Source organism: Mustela erminea, chromosome 4 (assembly GCF_009829155.1).
Source record: "Mustela erminea isolate mMusErm1 chromosome 4, mMusErm1.Pri, whole genome shotgun sequence".
NCBI lineage: Eukaryota > Metazoa > Chordata > Mammalia > Carnivora > Mustelidae > Mustela > Mustela erminea.
The window spans coordinates 42,700,591-42,721,425 of NC_045617.1; the positions used below are offsets into that span (position 1 = coordinate 42,700,591).

At 38.0% G+C, this 20,835-nt stretch overlaps 1 protein-coding gene across 1 annotated transcript; it reads left to right on the top strand.

Annotated features, from left to right (window-relative positions):
• Positions 1-207: 207 nt before the first annotated feature.
• On the top strand, positions 208-19,030 carry AKIRIN2 (akirin 2). Its single transcript, XM_032339089.1, has 5 exons — positions 208-548; positions 14,909-15,052; positions 16,707-16,856; positions 17,778-17,849; positions 18,277-19,030. The coding sequence occupies exons 1-5, from the start codon at positions 314-316 to the stop codon at positions 18,285-18,287; spliced, it is 612 nt and encodes a 203-aa protein (XP_032194980.1). The 5' UTR covers positions 208-313; the 3' UTR covers positions 18,288-19,030.
• Positions 19,031-20,835: the final 1,805 nt, after the last annotated feature.

The following is a 20,835-nucleotide window of genomic DNA, read 5'->3' on the forward strand; positions in this document are numbered from 1 at the left end:
GGGCGGCCGGAGCCTCTCCCGGGGGAGCTGAGCCTGAGGAGGCGGAAGAGCCCCTCCACCCCTGACGCGGCTGTCGTGAGCGGCCGCCACCGCCCCTCCCGCTCTCGCCCCGGCCGGCCGGGCCACTGCCCCTGCCGCGGAGGCAGCGGCGGCGGCGGCTCTTATCTCGTCACCGGCGCTCCACCACCCGCCTTTCTGCTCTTGAGCCCGTCGGTTAGGCTTTCCTCGAGTCCCCGCTCTTCCCCACTTCCCTCACCCTCCCCTCCCGTCATCCCCCAACCCCACCCGAGCCCGGCCCTCGGCTGCCCCGACCATGGCGTGCGGAGCCACTCTGAAAAGGACTCTGGATTTCGATCCGCTGCTGAGCCCGGCGTCCCCGAAACGGAGGCGATGTGCGCCATTGTCGGCGCCCACCTCGGCTGCTGCCTCTCCGTCGTCGGCGGCCGCCGCCACCGCCGCCTCCTTCTCGGCTGCCGCCGCCTCGCCGCAGAAGTATCTCCGAATGGAGCCATCCCCTTTTGGCGACGTCTCCTCCCGCCTCACCACAGGTGGGACTCGTCGCCGCAGCCGCCGGGGTAGGGTAGAAAACGGGGGTCCCGGGACGCGGAACGCGGCCCCAGGGGTGGGGGTGCCGGACTGGCCCTCCTCCTTAGAAAGTAGAAGAGCGACCACATTTCTTTAAGTTAGGTCCTCCAGCCTCGGCGACACAATAGAAACGGCCTGATGTCAAGGGAGGGGGGGCGTCGGGTGGTGGGGAGGGTAGGGACTGTGTCTTGCCGGGTATTGTGGGGAAGAGGAAGATCCTTTTCTTCGGGCTGAATGACTGGAATTGAGTGTTTCCGTAGTCTGGAGAGCCCCAGCGGAAATGATCAGAGAGGGTGATATTATGCGTAAATTTAGGCGAGAGAAGGGTAACATTTCACCCGAATCTCGATGCCTGTCTCCCTGAATCGATTGGTTGCAGCTATTAACTGTGGGACTGGGTGGTTTGAGGCGAGGCGGCAGCCCCTCCTCCAGTTCAGACATGGCTGATTTTAGTACAGAGGGGGTGGGGGGTGGGGATGGATGTCACTGGGGCGAGATCTAGGCCTGTCATTAATCACCCACAAGAACGCCACTTTGGCTGAGTCAAGACCTGTTTCCCTAGCAGGGTCAACAACAAAGAAAATGCTCTTCCCGAGTACTGTAATATGATCATCCTGTACATCTAGGCTCTGAGAAACTTGAACTTTTATGAAAAGCGAATTGTATTGAAAATTGGGCCTGAGTAGTTGCTTTCAGTTGGAGGTGCTTTATTTCTCCTCAACAAAGTATGCTGGGGGAGAACAGCCTAGGCCTTGAGAATAATAAAGAAATCAACCCATGATTTTAAGGGACTTAAGTCTGTGCTTTTCGTCTTGAAACATTTCCTGAAAGTGACTATGGGGAAATGCCTTTTGGCTGCTTTGTACTGCATGTGTATGCCCAGTTTTTTTTTTTTTTTTTTTTTTTTTTGTACTTTGAAAATCCTTGTGTGCCCCTGGCACAGTCCTAGGGTAGGCTTTTGTAGACTGGTAGTGTAATCTCTCTTCTTTGTGTATATAGCATGCAAAGGTTTTATGTTTGAGCCTTTGGTAATAGTATCATCTGCACACAAAGCCTTTTCATAGTTTAAGTGTTTTGTTTTTGTTAACTTTTTAAAAAACTGGGCAGTACTGCATATTTGGTAACTTCCATTTGGAATTGTTTTGTTCAAGTCAGGTTTTTAAATATCCATCCTCAAATTTTTAAAGACACCGTCAAATGTCTAGACTACCATTTCTGCTAAAATGTTTGAACTAACTTAAGGATATACTATTTTAGAGTTGTAGCGAGTTTTCAGAGTTCTCAGATCATTTTATTTAGTAACTATACCTAAACTGCCTTTTATGTAAAGGCATTCATTGATTTACTGTTAGGCTTTCCATTAAAAAAAGAAACATTCAGTGTTAAGAATGTGCTGGTGATTAGCATTGTTTTTAGAGTTTGTCTTTTTAGTCAAATGGTATTGAAAATTAAATGATACCTAGGAATTTGCACTTAACAACAAATAGGGCCACTTAAAAATAGCCCTGGCTAACTAGCCATAAATTTCAACAGAGCTCATGAATTACTACAGTGTTAAGTTTGGGAGTTAAAGTATATCTCAATGCTGCAGTAGTCTTGAACATATATGGTAAATTAGCCAGGAGCTGTAATACTTGTCTTTAATTTAAAGGGAACTTATTCAGAAAGAATTGTGATCCTTTACAATAATCTGTCATTTCACTGATGCATTTGTAGTATTTGTTAATGCAGTTGGCTCCACATTGTCTCAAATTTCAATTGAATGGACAAAAATTTAGTAAAATGACCGGAGTTACTGAAACTGTTTAAGCCTGATGTTTAAAATTCATGTTTTCCAAAATATTGTGGTTTTCTCTTCTTCGAGGTGTTTTTGACATCTGCTCTTGGAAGTTTGATCATATCCTGAACTATTTTTTTTTTTTTTTAAGATTTTACTTATTTATTTGACAGAGAGCACATGTAGAGGGAGGGGAAGAAGCAGGCTCCCCTAAGAACAGGGAGCCTGATATGGGGCTTGATCCCAGGACCCCAGCATCATGACCTGAGCCGAAGGCAGACACTTAACTAACTGAGGCACCCAGGTGCCCCCATATCCTGAACTCTTAAAATCACACCCTAAATGATAATTTTGAGTCTGCTAAAAGATAATTTGTTTTTTCAACTGACTTGAATATATTAAAAGAAAAAGTTGACTTGAAAAGCAGTTGAAATTGCTAAAGTTTTGAATTGCTAAAATTCAAGGTTTTTTTTTACTGTAATTTTGAATCATATTCTGCATGTAATTTAATTTGACTTTGTTTTAAGATGGCCAGCTTGGGCAGGCTCTTGTGTGGTTTTTGTAGTAATACTGTCATAATGGGAGCTGCAGTGTTGTGCAGGTATTGAAGACCTTTTCAGTTTTCATGTCCCCAGTCTTGGAAATAAGTTTTCCAAGCACTTAATTTTAAGATTTTTGTTTTAACAGTGGTGATTCTCAAACTTCACAAGAGTGAATGAATATCTGTGTATCTTCCGCAGAAATAAGTAACGAGGGTTGGAAATGGAAAGTGACTTAACAAGTTGACATTGCCGGGGACTCTGCGGAAACTTTGTTTTCCTTTCATTTCTGTGAGTTCAAGTATAGTTTAAACAGTTTAGAACTAGAGTACTCCAGTGAATTTTTTTTCAGAGCATGCATATAATTTATTGTTTTATCATCGTTCTTTTCTGGATACTTACATAGTGTGTTTTGACCTGTAACTGAAATCACGTTGCAGCTTTACTAGTTTCAGGAACTTGGACTGAAACCCTAGTTTATTTTAGTCATCCCAGGAAGGTGAATCCAAAGTTTGACCTGATGACTATTTAAATAACTTAAATCTATATTTTTCAAACTGTTGCAGCTTAATGCCAGGAAAAAGGAAAGGGCTGGCAAAAAAAGTTTTACTGGAACACAGCCATGCTCTTTTTTTTTTTTTTTTTTTTTTTTTTAAAGAATGGTCCATTGCAGGCTACAACTGCAGAGCTAGTATTTGTGACAGAAGTATTTTCCCAGAGCTCAGGTATTTACTGTCTGATCCTTTACAGAGAAAGTGTGTCCGCTCCTGGTCTAGGAGGTCGGCAGTAAGGTTTATAATGCCCAGGATATGAAAAAGGAAAAGTGAATGGGGGGAGGGCTGGTAAAAGGGTTAGGAAAATGAATACTTCTACTAGTAGCTGCATCAGTACTCACCCTCATAATTTAGTTAAAAACAGATTCAGAGTGTTCTGTATACTTCTCCATTGTTTTTTGAAACATCTCAGAATATTATCTCTTAGCTAAAAATTCTGATAACATTCCCAAGAACAAAATTATTTTAATAAAACTGAAATATCCTATTACAAGAGACTGTGTCAGTCAAATCAAACACATGATTTTTCATAATTGTGTACTGAATGAGGGGTTTGGTGAAGAGGTCCTTCTGTTGGTGTCAACGCTTTGGGAGTTTTTTAGGCATTTTTATACACATAGTTTAGGTTACCCATTGCTTTAGTCTGCCTTAGGAATTGAGTTGGATGAAGAGTTAAATTCCTTTGTAAGAACTCATTGTATTTGCTGGAATCTTGCCATTAAAAATGGAAATTGCAGCTTGTGAATGGGGAAGGGTTTACAGGAACTTAGATTGTTCAGTAGACATTGATGCATGCCCGCAAACGGAGACACCAGCTGGCTTAAATGAAGTATAAACGGTTCTAGGCAAACAAATGAGATGTCTGTTGGAGGAGGCAGCATTTCACTTCAGATGTCATTTATATTGAGCCAGAAGTGTTTTTAATATTTTGTGGTTATTTAGACAGCTGTTAAATTGCTTCTAGTTTCTCAGTGGATTTGGCAAATAGACTGTTTTTAATGGTCTTTGTACTTCAGATTTTAAACCTGATATTTTATTTAGGACTGTGTATGTAACTGCAGTTATTTCATATTTCTGTGGAGTATGCATTTAAGAATCGTGTGAGTTTATGGCCTTTAAAAGCAGAGCACAGTTGTTTTCATTACTGAGCTATTTTATTTTGAAAGTAGAAAAATCTTAATTTGAGCACCGAAACACTTAAGGTAAACATGGCTAGGTCAGAGAGCGGTTAGCCCTTCTTTAGTTATAGATGCTAATTGTTGGTTGCCCCAGAAATAATTTGAAATGTAAAATATTTCTTTAGTTCTTGAATGGCTTTTCAGGAAAAAAAAAATTACACTGTGAAAGTACTCAGATCTTTTACTAAGTGTTTGATGGACCGAGGAGGGCACAAATGATAGGAAATCACTTCTGTTTTAAAAGGTTGTGAACAAGAGATTCTGTGGAGGTGCCTAGTTTTGTGGTATTTTTTCTGTTTGAAAACAAACTCTTGATTCTCCCTCCACTTAAATCAGAATGATAACATGGGTTAGGTTTGGACCACTTGGATAGGTGGCTCATGAAACTAGATAAAATTGGGGTTCTGGTCTTTTTAAATATCTATAATTAATTAACCAGCTAGTTATGGTCTCTGCAGTCTTTGCATTAACACTGTGACAGTGTTGTTGACTCACAGATGTTGTCTATGCATATGTGAAACCACAGTGAATTTCTTGCCTTTGAAAAGACTACTTTGAAAAAGTGTGAAGGGTGGAATATTTGTTCAAACCTATATGATCCAGTCTGGCATCAGCAGATAGTAAAGAGATCTGTAACAAATGAATATAGTTCAAGGGGCGCCTGGATGGCTCAGTGGGTTAAGCCTCTGCCTTCGGCTCATATCGTGATCCCGGGGTCCTGGGATTGAGCCCAGCATCCGGGCTCTCTGCTCGGCAGGGAGCCTGCTTCCCTTCCCCTCTCTCTGCCTGCCTCTGCCTACTTGTGATCTCTCTCTGTCAAATAAATAAATAAAATCTTAAAAAAAAAAAAGAATATAGTTCAAGAGGTTCATCTTTAATTTTATTGCTCAGCTTAACCAATGTTTCTCAACTTCCAAAACACACCTGGGAAATGTGATCTATCAATATCAATATCAGTCTTGTAGCAAAGACTCTTAATAGGAATTGCCCCCTGGATTTTGAGGGGTTATGGTGGGTTATATGGGACTTGTATTATTTGCATGTAACCCCAAAGGTATTCTTATCTGCCTACCTTCCCTCTTAGTTAATGTCTTGCCACAAAGTTTTAAGAGATTTTTGTCAAATTTATTTGTTGAATTAATCAAGCCCTGGCATTTCCCAAGTTTCTTAGAGATGCTGAAGTTTTATTTTTTATTTTTTTTTAAGACTTTATTTATTTATTTGACAGAGCTCACACGTAGGCAGAGAGGGGGAAGCAGGTTCCCTGCTGAGCAAAGAGCCCGATGCCTGGCTGTATCCCAGAACCCTGAGATCATGACCTGAGCGGAAGACAGAGGCTCAACCTACTGAGAAACAGAGATACCCCGAGACCCTGAAGTTTAAAAAAAAAAAAAATTCTACCCCTTATTCTGTACCAGTTTTTCTTTTTTACATTGTTTTATGACAATATAGCCACAATATGTGACAACATGTAGATTGTGACCCAAACAAATGTATAGTAATAAGAAACGAAGCCGTTAGTTTTAAGACTAAACAATACTTTTTCTGGTATTTATTTTGGGCATTTTGATTAGAATTTTGCAGTATGCCAGATTGTGTGATCTTTTTTTGTGATGGTAGGCTTATTTTGGTTAGTAGTGGGTTTTTTTGTTTGTTTAAGAATTTATTTATCGGAGATCACAAGTAGGGAGAGAGGCAGGCTGGGCGTGGGGTGGGGGAGAAGCAGGCTCCCTGCTGAGCGGAGAGCCCCTCGAGGCACTTGACTCCAGGATCCTGACATCATGACCCTAGCCTAAGGCAGAGGCTCAGCCCACTGAGCCACCCAGGCACCCCAGTAGTAGTTTTTAACCTTCCAGCACTAGAAGGACCACTCCTAATATGCTTGTAGTTTGTCTTAAGGTTATAACTTACTTTCCTCCTCCTTTTAAAAAATCATAAGTCATTAATTTTTGTTAAAAATCATAGGCACATTTATCCTGAAATGAACTAGTGCTTTGCAACATTTTGATAATAGTATATTATAATTTTCCATTAATAAATCTTTTAGGTTTGACTTTTCAGTTTCTAGGTCTATTCATGTACCTGGCTTTTCTCAACATTATTAAAAATCTAAATATTTACTTCAGAAGTCCCTTGTTCAGGCTTTTATTGAACCTCATTTGAGTTCCAGATAGTGGTTAACCAAAGAGTTTCTCAAGGAACTGATAGAGCCACCACTGTGGATGCTTTATTAGCTAGCTAAACTTGAATAAAAATACTGTAATCTTTATGCTTTATTGGTGTTATCTCTTTTAATTCCTTGTGGACATTCATCTGCCTAAGCATTATATCCACCTTTGGCACCACAAGTTTTGAAATTGATTTACTAATCACTTAAAGTGATTGTTTTCTTTAAGCTGAGAGTTGAAGCTTATTTATTGGTTGTTTCTGAAATTGTCTTAATATATGATGTATCTAACTTTGGTTTAGCATTCATTTTCATTTCCATTAATGTTAATTCTTTTTTTTTTTTTTAAGATTTTATTTATTTATTTGACAGATCACAAGTAGGCAGAGAGGCAGGTAGCGGGGTGGGGGGGAAGCAGGTTCCCTGCTGAGCAGAGAGCCCGATGCGGGGCTCGATCTCAGGACCCAGGGATCATGACCTGAGCCGAAGGAAGTGGCTTTAACCCACTGAGCCACCCAGGCGCCCCCATTAATGTTAATTCTTAGAACACTGCCTCCAAAATTCAAACTAAATGTTGGAGGGGGAGGGGGGATCTGGAAGAATTGATTTTGTTTTGTGTCTTTTAAAAAATATATATATATATTGTTGAACTGATCTAGTAATTGAAAAATAGGATGTAGAGTGGAGGGATGCCAGGGTAGTGCAGTTGGTTAAGTGTCCGACTCTTGGCTTTGGCTCAGATTGTGATCTTAGGGTCCTGAGATTAAGCCCTGCCCACCCACCAGCAGGGAGTGGACTTGAGCTCTCTCTACACTTACCACCCCCCCCCCTTGCTAACATATATAACTAAATCTTAAAAAGGAAAGAAGAATGTAGGGTGGAATTTGAAAAATAGCAGAAAGATAGGTTTTCAGACATTACTGTTCCTAAACTTTGCCTTGTTATAGAGAATTGCCTTGTTCCTGTTACTAAAATACAATTCTCTGAAAGAAAAACTTTCTAAGTGGTATAATTGCTTAAAAGTACAGGAAGTTTTAGGTTGACATGACAGAACAGGGGAACCTGATGTTCACTGTAACAGCCATCCTTGGCCCAAGGTGAAATGGTACATTATCAGAGGCTGGCACTGTTGTAATCAGTCCTGTATGTGTGGCAGTGCTGACCTACCAATTCAGAATAACTCCCCTTTTTAAAACATTAGTAAAACATTTCTAGTTAGATACAGATGCCTGTCCTAAGAGGAGGCAGTTTAGAGACGTTGAAGTATCCCTTACATAAATATTTGAATGTAACATGAAGATTTTTAAATAATTATTCTCACCAGTGATCACAGTTTTAGGGCTCTGGGTAGATGAGAGTTATGCACTGCTTTGGTTACTATTGTTTTATTAGAGTTTGAAGTTTCAGGGTATAAAGTGTCAATAATACTTAGTAGTAATCCCTCTATTCTGACATTCTGATTTTTAAAAACCAGGTTTCCTCCTTGTGGATTTACTGTAATTTAGGTACTCGTGGAATATCAGCTAGGTACTGTAGTAATACAGTACTGGGGAGGGCAGTAGATGTTGAGCGTAAGCCCTGACATCAGACTTGGCTCTGCCTTGTTCGAGTTGTGTGACCTTTCAGAAGACACTGAAACAAAGCCACATTTTCTTTATCTATACAATAATGCACATGATGACAGTAATACCTGCCTTCTAGGAAGGTTGTGAGGATTAAGAGAGAACATTTCCTGTCCCTGAGTGCTGAAGAAGGACACAGTGGGGCACCCTCAAATGGGACATTTTATGTTGTCCAGCAGTCCTGTCATTTCAATGAATAACCATGCCTTCAACTTCATGAATAAAATAGAAGCCATCTAATGGCAGCTTCTTCATTTTTCCCAGTACCAATACCACCAATATTTGTGCCTATCCTGTTTTCCTTTTAATATCACTAAGGACGTTTAAATGAGCACTTTACACAGTAAGAGAAGGCTTCCCCTTCTCCGAGGGAAACCTACCTTCTTGATTATTTTTCTCTTTCAACTGGACCTTTGCTTGTGGCTTTAAGTATTGTCAAGACTTCCATTATAAAATAATGAAACATCCTTGTTTTCCTCCAGCAGTCATCCAGATTCTTCCACTTGAAAAACAGATTCAGAAAGCTTTCAAATAGCTCTTGTCAAGTCACCAGTGATTTCCTTGCCTTATCATCAATCCTCATCTTGTTTCACCTTTCTTACAGCATTTATACTGTTTTGCCACTCACTTCTTTTTAAATAACTTTTTTTCCTTCTGTGACAACACTTCACTTTTGATTGCTGTTTTCATCTGCCCATTAAACTTAGGAGTAGCTTAGGTTCTAGTTTCAGCTGCACTCCTCTCTAGCTTAATTGCTCCATAAGCAATCACATGCATGCTACTGACTTTGTTTTTCACTTACAGATGAAGTTCTAATTGCACATTTATTCAGATCACTCCTCTCAGTTCCGGTCATGGTGAATTGGACCTTTCATTGTTTTATCTTTTTTTTTTCTAAGATTTTATTTATTTATTTGACAGAGGAAGAGATATCACAAGTAGGCAAAGAGAGAAAGGGAAGCAGGCTCCCTGCCTAGCAGAGAGCCCGATGTGGGGCTCATTGATTCCAGGACTCTGGGATCATGACCTGAGCGGAAGGCAGAGGCTTTAACCCACACTGAGCCACCCAGGTGCCCCTATTGTTTTACCTTTCCAGAAGCCATTGCTTCCCCCAGAAGTCAGGGTTTTTGTTGAATGTGTTGACTTTTAAATATTCACAGCTAATTTATACACTATAGGGGTTAAACAAAAGATGTCTGTGGACTTCCAGTCACTGGCTTCTGGTATGAAAGGTAGTCTTAATTGCTTTTTTTAAAGCAGATGTAATAGAAAAGTAAATGCATTTGTTCACTGTCAGTCACATAACATGAATTTCATATTTTAAGGAAGATGTTTTAGGAAAAATGAATCAATATATATTTCATGTAATGAGTAAGTTTACTTTGATTTACAATCAAGTTTAAATTGTTTATAGAGTATTTTCTTGCTAGAGAGGGGCATGTCTAATTTTGAACTACGGAAGCCATGCAGGTTACAACGGCAAATATTTTTGTACTTGAAATGGTCTGCTGTTACTGCTTGCTTTCTTCCTTCCATTTCCCAGAATGTCTGATAATGAATAAACCAACCACTTCCACTTTTTGATTGTCATAGTGGGGGAGTTATTATTTGAAGGAGGGGATAGAATCATGAATGCCCATAGTTCCTAGGCAAGTAATGAAAATGAGAGAAGTAAACTGCATGGGAATTCATGAATTCCAACATTGCTACTGATCTGCAGCATCACCTGGAAACACAGTGGAAGTGCAGAATTTCAGGCTCCATCCCTCATCGTCTACAGTTTAAGAGTCCCTGGGTGATGTTGTATGCTTTAAAGTTTTAGAAGCATTTGAGAATTTCTGCCTGAAAGATAGCAGCCATTGTTCAGCTGAATTTTGTACATTAGTCCAGTTTTCCTCTCTCTCTTTTTTTTTTAAGATTTTATTTATTTATTTGACAGACAGAGATCACAAGCAGGCAGAGAGGCAGGCAGAGAGAGAGGAGGAAGCAGGCTCCCCGCAGAGCGGGGCTCGATCCTAGGACCCTGGGATCATGACCTGAGCCGAAGGCAGAGGCTTTAACCCATTGAGCCACCCAGGCACCCCACCAGTTTTCTTCTCTTAACAGTAGCAGAAATCTGACTTTTAACTAAAATCATGAACTTTTAAAATGTTGGCATAAATTCATACTTTTTAAAAAGAAGCTTATTCAGGCCAGACGTGTCTTTGGGCTCAGTTTACCCTGTGTATCATCAGTTTGCAATCTCTGGTTTCCAGGTAAACTATAAATATAGCGTGTGTGTGTGTGTGTGTGTGTGTGTGTGTGTGTCTTTCTTTTAATAAGTAGTTGTAGGAGATGGGTTTGTTCTTCATCCTGATTGTGGTGCCCTAGAGTCCTCCTCAAGGAATCAGCTATCTGTCCTTCTGGACCTTACTTTGTTGTCAGGGCCATGATTAACTGTAATAGAAGCAGGACTATATGTTTTCTGTAGTATGTATATTTTGGGTTTGGGATGGTTCAATTTCCCCTTTCTCTTCCCTGTTTACTGCTTTTTTGGTTTTCCTAGATTGTAAGCTATTTGGGAAGATACTTAAAGATAGTAAAGAGCTAAACAATAAAAGCAACAAAGTTAATATAGCCCTTTAAAATCTGGTGTAATAGAAAATAGAGGTATGAAACAATAATTATTGGATATCAGGGAGGAACCTCCTGCTGCATGAGCGTTGTTGGACTCCATGCATTAGTGACTCCCATTGTGCAGTTAATTTGTAAAATTTATACTTAGACCTGCAGCGTTTTAACAGATTGAGTCATCTATTTCAAGTAAGTAATCATTGGCTATTATAGTACCAGTGAAATAATAGAATTTGACCTGTAGTGATTATGATTTTTCTTCCTCTTATGGGAGATAAATGAATGCCTCTTTTTTTTTTTTTTAAAGACTTTATTTATTTGACAGAGAGAGATGATAAGCAGGCAGAGAGGCAGGCAGAGAGAGAGAGAGGAGGAAGCAGGCTCCCTGCTGAGCAGAGAACCTGATGCGAGGCTCGATCCCAGGACCCTGAGATCACGACCTGAGCCGAAGGCAGCGGCTTAACCCACTGAGCCACCCAGGCGCCCCAAATGAATGCCTCTTTACAGTAAAATATTATATATTGTAAGCTTAGAATCTAAGTTGCTTCTGAAGCATTGTAGATAATACTCTAATATTGATATAATTGTGTGCAGGTATATTATGCTTATTAGGATCCATGTTAATCCAAATAGAAATTAAAACTCTAGATATAATTTGACAGTCTTGTGTTAAAATTTGGTTCCAGGTCCCTTTGATGTAGTAGTAATTTTAAAGTGAATTAAAAATGCCATCAACTCATTCTTTTTAGTTAGGTAGCTCTTGGCTGAGTAAGAAAATTGTCCTTAAGATTCCTTCAAGGAGAACATAACTGTTTTAGATTTCTGGACAGATAGCCTGGAAAATAATTTATTTATAAAGATGGGCCTCCATAGCAGCTGTTAATTGTGTATGTTTTAATTTCTAAAGTAGACATGGCAGTGTCTAGTATGTAGTTCAGAAATCTAGATTTGGTTTGTTACTTTATTTGGGGCAGTTCCTTGTTTTTATGTGTTAATGCCTCCTGCAGGTTTTCAGTACTTAATGTGTACAGGTTTTCCATTTCATTTGTGTCCAGGCCTAAAACTGATGATCTTTAATGATTAATTAATTTTTAAAAAATATTTTGTCAGAGAGAGAGGACACAAGCAGGGAGAGCAGCAGGCAGAGGGAGAAGCAGGCTCTCCCTGCTGTGAGCTCAGGAGCCCAGTGCAGACGCTGGACTCCGTCCCAGGACTCTGGGATCATGACCTGAGCCAAAAGCAGATGCTTACCCGACTGAGCCACTCAGGTGTCCCTATTTTATTTTTAATCCCACTGTTTGAGTTATCTTTCTAGATGAAGTTTACTTCATTTTTTTCCAAAGATACTCCATAAAGAAATGGCATGTAAGGTACAAAAATGTCTTCTTATATTCCTCAACTTAAAACTGTTAATGAGACCTATTATCTTTGATTTACTAATTATGTCAGTAGGAAAAAGGCAAGTCTGTGCAGGTCTGGAGCAGAAGTTTAGTTTCACATGTCACAGATCTTTTTTTTTTTCTTTTTTTAAGATCTTCTTTATTTGACACAGAGAGAGATCACAAGTAGGCAGAGAGGGGGAAGCAGACTCTGTTCAACTGCTCAACAGAGAGCCTGATGTGGGGCTTGATCCCAGGACCCTGAGATCATGAACGAAGGCAGAGGCTTAACCCACTGAGCCACCCAGGCACCCCCATGTCACAGATTTTTAGATATTTTATGGACTATATTCTAGAAAGGCATTTGCTTCTAATTCCGTATTCCTCCCTTTGCTCTGAGTTTCATCTTGTTGCTGTTTCTCTTATCTGTGTCAATGTTATTAATCCCATCAACTGCTTTCTTCTGTTTGTATTGACCTTATTGTGCCCAGGCTTGCTTAGTAATCAGTGGTAACCAAGAAGAACAAAACAGTTTGGGAGTAGGCTTAATGTTGCCACAAGGCCAGGCTTTTTCTTTTCACATTTACCTAGGTACTTTGCTGTTTTTGTTTCTTTTTTTAAACATTCCAAAGGAATAAGTGCTGGCTCATTGATAATCTCTCACCTGTTAAGGAGAATTTTATTGGCAATCTTAATGGCATTTGCTAAGTACGGGAATGAAAATGCCTACAGAATTTGTCACAGAATTTGTGGATACGTTCATGTAGACCTAGTACAGTGGAAGAAAGTCTTATAGTATTTTATGGTAAAAGGAGGATAAAGTTTTTAGGATTTTGAAAAGGGATAAAACAGGCATTTGTGGTGTAGTTTGTTATGACAATAACTGTATTTTGCTCTGAATTTGTTGTAAATTCAGTCTATGCACATAAACCAAATAGGAAGGTTGCATTATTAAAACTGGAATGTGCAACTGATGTATAAATGAAGCTTCATTTGACTTTCTCTTTAATGGAGCATAAATTGTGTTGGCAACACCGTGTCAGATACTTAATGTACTTGGGATAAAAATGTCACTTTCCAGTTTGATTAGAGATGGCTAGATTTAAAGTAGTTTAAGACTAAGTAGACATAAGAACTTAATTGATGAACAGCAGAAGACTTTTATCCAGCTGGCATAAGAAGCAACTTCAGTTAGCCAGGTATCTAGGTTGAGTTTAGAATGTAACTTGTGGAAAATTTCTTGAATATTCTTGGAAAAAGAAAATTTTCCAAGGAAAAAGAAAAAAATTTTCTTGGGAATTTATCTAAAAAAATGACATTTATCTGATTGATGTCCCCTCAGAGCCTTCTATCTCAAAACCCATAGAAGTTCTTCTTACTAGACAAACAATATGATGGGAGAAAAGAGATGAGAATTAAGTATATATGTAAGAAAAGCACCAGTATTAAATTTTTTTTTAAGGATTAGTTTCATCTTACATAAATTTTTAGCCTTCAGCTGAGTTTTCAGGTCATTTTTAAATTAACATATTATAGAATTGATTGCTAAAATTTATAAATCATTTTATTACCTGATCATTTTTGTTTAATTTTGCTTTGGATTGGGATTAATAAATATAGGATGTGGTTTCACATGGATAATATTGTCTAGGAGATGGGGTGGTGAGAAAGTCTGTTTCAAGGGAAGTACATTTGAATCTCAAGGAGGGATTTTCCAGAGAGTCTAAATGGTAACTGTTTTGACTTAGAACTCTTTTTAAAATGAACCATACTCACCTAAAGGATATGCTTGATAGGATTTTACTGGTTTGGATGATCGTGGTCGAAGATAATGGCACTGTGGTTATAGTGGTCCTTAGTGAGTACCTGTTATGTACCAATCCCTTTACATGGGCTGTAAAAGAGTCAGAACAAAACTTTTTGCTGTTAATACTGTAATAGTCACTGGTTCTGCTGAGTTTAATATTAATGGCCATGACAAATTTAATGTATGATAATTTATTATTTCCCACCCACTCTCATTTTGTTGACCTACTTGCTGTCAGTTCTGACTGGTTTGTGCTTGTATATACATAGTGCTCCCCACTTCTAATTATTTATGGTCTTTGAGAAGACTGTTTAACAGTTCTGTGTGATGATCATGTAAGGGGCCTTTGAATTTGGGATTTTTAAGAATCTGAGTGAACTAAAGTAAACTAGAAGTTCATAAGACTCCCTTATCTTTACTTTTAATGAAAAGCTTAAATTTCTCTTTTGCTAATCAGTGCTGAGAAAGAATGGTATTACAGAATAGCTGAGTTCCGGGTGATGTGTATGTGCTGTTTCTGAATGAGTCCCCCCATTAATGTTGAAACAAATTCTTCGAGAGCATCAGTTTTCTGGATATTACTTGAAGAGAGTATGTTCAGTGAATTAATTGTACTAAGTAATTGTTGGATACCCATCCTTTTTAAAAAATTCATAGTTTTTTTCTTGCCCCCAATTTTTTTTCTAGAACAAATTCTGTACAACATAAAACAGGAGTATAAACGCATGCAGAAGAGAAGACATTTAGAAACTAGTTTCCAACAGACAGATCCATGTTGTACTTCTGAGGCACAACCACACGCATTTCTCCTCAGTGGACCAGCTTCACCAGGTAATAAGAAACTTAATAAGTGAAAGGAAATGTTATTTCGTATGGGAAAAGGTGATTAAAGTTGTTTTTAATCACTCAAGCTTCTGTTTCTCCCCATTGGTTTTTAAAAAATATTTATAAAATAATTTATGATCTCTTAGAATATGGCACAAATTAAGTACTTGGTACCTGGATTCTTACTACTCAGAGATGTCCACCTGGATATAATTTTCCCCTAGTGGACTTCAGCATAAGTGATATGACTTGTAGCCTTCATTAAAGAAAAAAATACTAACAAAATACCATGTATTTCTCTGTTAAGTATTGATCTACCTTGCCATGGTTGAATACTATGCTATTTTACGGACTTCCCATAATTATTTAACCATTAATGAAGATAATCAGACTGAATTTCTGGTATTAAAAGCATTTACAAAAATGTCCGTGTACATGTACCCTCACACACTTGTTGTATTAGGATAGATTCTCAAAGGTGAAAAGTGGCTCTTCAGTAAAATTCTCAGCAAAATAGGTTTCTTGTGATCAAAGTTGCCTACCATCCTCCTCTTCCCTCCCAACAGGGATAAGAAAACCTGGCATAATAGAAAAACATTCAGGGGCTGCTGGCTGTCTTAGTAGGTAGAGCATTCACCTCTTGCGAGCTCCATGTTTGGGGTAGAGTTTATTTAAAAAAAAAAAATTCAGAAGCTATAAAATAGTCAAATAAAATTAGATTAGAAGACGTATAATTGTTCAAAACTAAATTCTGCAGTACTTACGGGTGAAATGTTAGGGGGAGGTTTGAGTAGAGACTTGACTTAAATCAGCAGGAAACTGAAGTTCATCATCATTCTTTTAGTGTGTTTACTTCGATTAATTAACTGGCAGCCACAACTGACAAAGCTAGGAATTTGTAAGTAAAGATAGCCTTCATAGTTCTAGATTAAAGCTGGTGTACTTTATCTTGTGATAGCTCTAACAAGCATAATTAACGGGTCCCAGCCAGGTAGGTTTCAAAAAACAAGTGAAAAGAGGAAAATTGGATAGATACACATAGTAGGACTATTGATAGCAAATAAGTGTATTTGAGTTTGTATAAAAATATTTGCAGCATTGTTAAAATGGATGTGTGATGTCATAATCCTGAGTTCTCAAAACATTAATTTCTCATATTCTTTTCAATAAATGAAGAGTGATGTTTTTGGAAAATCAGAGTCCTTTAGTACTTTAAGAGGAATGCATTCTGAAGAAATCTTGTATATCAAGTATCACTATCTGATTATGATGTGGCTGTTTGATTAATAATCTTTAAGGACTCTGAACCATAAAATTTAATGTTGAATATTAGGAACATATATATTCTCAGTATTTATTTTTACCAAGCAGTCTCCTAGCTGTTATCATTAATTAAAAAACAAAAACTTTCTTAAGTTTTGTATCTTGTACTTTTCTCCAGTCATCTTCAGACTTTTTACCTTATAATTTGATCACATACATTTTGCTTTGTTTAGATTTCTAGAGTTGTAAGCTGCTGATAGGACTAAATCTGTTTTAAGACTACTGATAGAAAATGCTTTTAGAACACTGGAAAGATCCAAATGAAACGTCTTTGGTTAGAAGGTACTTTTTATGATGGCTCTAAATCATGTGCTCTTTCTGTTCATGTTTTACATAGGGACTTCATCTGCAGCATCCTCCCCATTAAAAAAAGAACAGCCCTTATTCACTCTACGGCAGGTTGGGATGATCTGTGAACGTTTGTTGAAAGAACGTGAAGAGAAAGTTCGAGAAGAGTATGAAGAAATATTGAACACAAAACTTGCAGGTATGAGATGAGCTTATTTTGAATCTTCCAGAAGCTCACTGTAAGAAATGCATTATTTTCCACGGTCCTTAATGTCAAATCATTACCTTTTCTATCCACTGGTTACAGTATGTTTTCTAAGAACCAGTTGAATTTCAGTTCAAGAAAGGAAATGAACCTTCCTGTAGCTCCTGGTCGTTCTTAGTGACCTCAGGAAATACTGTTAGTTAACCTTGCAGATCAGCAACAGTATTAATGTGAACTGGATTTTTCCTTTGATATTCCGTGCTAAAAACTTGACTTTGGCTACTTACCTCAGTTTTGTTTTGGATTTTTAGACTATATCTTTCATGGTAACTTTCCCATCAGCCTAGACACATTTATTGTATATGGTCAATTAATTAGGATTTTTATTCCCAATTTTTAAAGCCAGACACTACTGGGTATTGTAAGTATAAGCTTTATTCTAAGTTGTTAAATGAAGGTGCTAATATAGGCAAGGGAATTTGCTTAGTTATGTAACATTTTTTACTGTGACATCTCATTAGGTTACCATGTGGATGTTTTTAGACCTACTTTGTTAAGCTTTTGTTTTCCTGTTTCCTCTAATTGCAGGAAACTGCCATTCATAGATCACTTAAACTTTCAGAGTAGAAAGATACCTTTTTATTTCAAATCCTTTATTTTTAATAGGTTAAGAAAAGGTTAAGAGGGCCAATCTATACATGAGATCATGTGATTTGGACTAAAATGCAGTTTTTCTGACCAAGTTCTGCTCTTTCTGGTAGCACTACTATTATTATTTCTGAGGTTAGGTGTCTGATTCAGAGGACCAACTTACTTGTTTCACTGTACATACTAGATTTTTCAGTTTATCTGGCTCTGATATACTGGAGAGTATATTTTGCAAGTCATGTAATTGATATGTACCTTTATTTATAGAACAATATGATGCATTTGTGAAGTTTACGCATGATCAGATAATGCGACGATATGGAGAACAGCCTGCTAGTTGTAAGTATTTAATCTTTTTAAAAATTTTTCTTATTTTTTTATTAACATATAATGTATTATTAGCCCCAGGGGTACAGGTCTGAATTGCCAGGTTTACACACTTCACAGCACTCACCATAGCACATGTCTTCCCCAGTGTCCATAACCCAACCACCCTCTCCCTACCCCCCGACCCCAGTATTTCATCTTAGAACTGAATGCAAAACCATCTTTTAAAAGAGAAGACATTTGTTATAATTACCTACATACTCAAAAGAATTTAACAGAAAATCATGGAGAAAAAGGGTGGTGGAAATAGGCAGTAAAATTCTACTAAGGTTTATTTTTGGTTACTTTAATATCTAGGGTAGTGTTGGGATGAAGATCTGGTATGTCTTTGAATTTTGACCTGGACTTTGCACTAATTTTCCTTTTCCTCCCCCTGTAGATGTTTCATGAATCACGTTTTCTGCATTTGTGGGCTGCCTTGTTCCTTGTTGAGTTGTTGCAAGAGGTCCTAATTATGACATGCAGCAATGCCAATACCCCCCTGTGAATACAGGTTATTTCAAGCTTTCGTCAGTGGCAACCACTCTTAGGCAGCAACTGGTTTTGGAAATTTCCCTGATGTCAGTACCATCTGGATGTGGACCTTTGCTACCTGTATTAATGCCAGTGGCCTCATTTGCTGTATCATTACAATTTGGCTTCTTATATTAATATGTTTGAAAAGGATTAAAGCTGGTATTCTAAGAACATGCCCTTCACTGGTTGTGTAAATAAAACTGTAGAATGACACTTCAGATGAAGTTAGTGTGATTTTAATTGTGCACTACAACCAAGCTGTAACCAGTTATTAATAATTTAGAATGTAATCCCAGAACATTATTAAGCCAATAGCCTACAGTACTTGCTGTGAAATAGTGAAGGAGGGAGGGCGTTTCTGTATTCCAGGACTTCTTGGGGTTTCAGAAAGGGTTTCTAGGATTTTTTTTTCTTTTCTTATTTTGGGGTAGTTTTTATTTATTCTATCAGTCTTTTTAAACAAATGTTTATTGCTGCATTTTTTTTTCCCCCAGTGTGTCATTGTTTTACTGCCCTTGTAGTACTGGAATATAGTTGGAAGAATAAAACATTTACGTCTAATCTGCTTTAATGTATAGATGGGTAGTATTTGAATAAAGCCAGTGTTTTAAATGTAAGCATTTTCCAGAAATCAATGAAGTTAATTTTCCAATAAGATTTAAAAATCTTTTCATATACCAAATAATCTAAGTTATGAGTGCTATTTTCAAAAACTGAGTTCTGATTCCAAATTGCTTATAACTGACTTCATGATAGAATGTTACATAATCAGTTTTAACAGCTATAGGATTTTTACCTCCAAGACAGCAGTATAATCCAAGTCTGTTTTTTAAAGGATGATAGATGAAAGCACGATTCAGCACATTTAATTCCCTTTCCAAAGATAGCTTTGTTATAATGAAGTGAGCAAAAAATGCTTTAGTGATTTCTTTTGTTGAGTTCTTCTAGCATATTTCCACTAATTAAACCAATCACAAATGTACTAGAGCATATATATTTATAATTGACGTAATTAGTGGGGGGAAAAAGGATTGTTTTGCCTTTTTAATTTTGGTGATTATACTTCACCAATTCTTTTGTTTAAACAAGGCCAGGGCTTGAGGGCTTTCACAAGTTGCTCAGGTAATTCGTATGCCCATCAAGTGCTCGAGAAACATTGGTACAGTGCAGGGTAGCCATAAATAAGGTAGATAATTGTACCTAGTTTTAATGGGCTAATTGAGATTCTCAGCCTTGGCACTACTGAGAGTTTGGGCCAGATCACTGTGGTGGGAGTCCTACTGTGCATTAAAGGATTAGTTTAGCAGCATCTCTGGCCTCTACCACTAGATGCCAGTAGCACCCTCTGACCTGTGACAACCACAGATAAACTTCCAGATATACTGCCAATGTCAGAAGGCTGAGGAAGGAAACAGTCCCTGGTATTTATAGGGGAATGCACGCAATAAGTTGGAATATGGACGAGTGGGAGAAGAATGAATTTAAATACATTTTATCCCTTCTTAACCCCAGTAAGGGCAAAATAATCAACACTCAGTTTTCGCATAGACTTAAATTTATGAAAGAGCTGGTTTTTAAACTTGGAGGGCAAGGTATACTAAAAGGAAAATCAATACTGGCAATCTCAATGGAGCCACAACTAATAGTTTTAATTCTAAATTCAAGTTGGATCAAGAATAAAGTTTTCTCCACAGCCAAATTTCTGCTTATTATCTTACCAAAAAGTCCTGGCTAATAAGCTACTTAATGGTTATCAGTAACTGTGTGAGGGAATACCAGAAAATAAAAGAAAAAGGCAATCTTCTGGATTTAGTTGTAATCACATGGACCCAGTAAGTTGAATACTCTAGTCCAAGAACCAGCCACAGTTGATCTCAATGAGAAAGATCCTACTAGCTACCTACGGATTCTAAATGCCCAGAGATCCCTGAAATTGCTTTTTAACAGATAAACAGCTACAGAATTCCATGTGCTAACAGTCATTCTTTTAGTAAAAAGTAGTACTGGTATGATGCTATACTTAGGTTGCTATGAAGTGTTCAGTAACTCCCTGATTAACAAGGTCATGTGACCAGGTATAATTCTTTGTATTTTTGAGCAAAAATAGGAAGAATATGCAATCTGAGAAGACTAGATATTGGAGATTTAGACTGTAAAAATTATCTTTGACCTAGGGCAAGAACTTCTCTAAAAATGGTAAATAAATAGGACATTGTGTCAGCAATATAAACTGGAGAGCTCTTAGGAAAGATTCCCAGGTTCCAATCTTAGACTGCTTTAGATGTATGGAGGAGAGGACTGTTGGAATCTGTTTAGGTGATCCAGGTACCCAAGGCTGGGAACAATTCTTTGTCTCATTTGGGTTTTCTTTAATCCCTTACTTCAAATTTACATAGTAGCTGGTGTTAATAAGCAAATATTC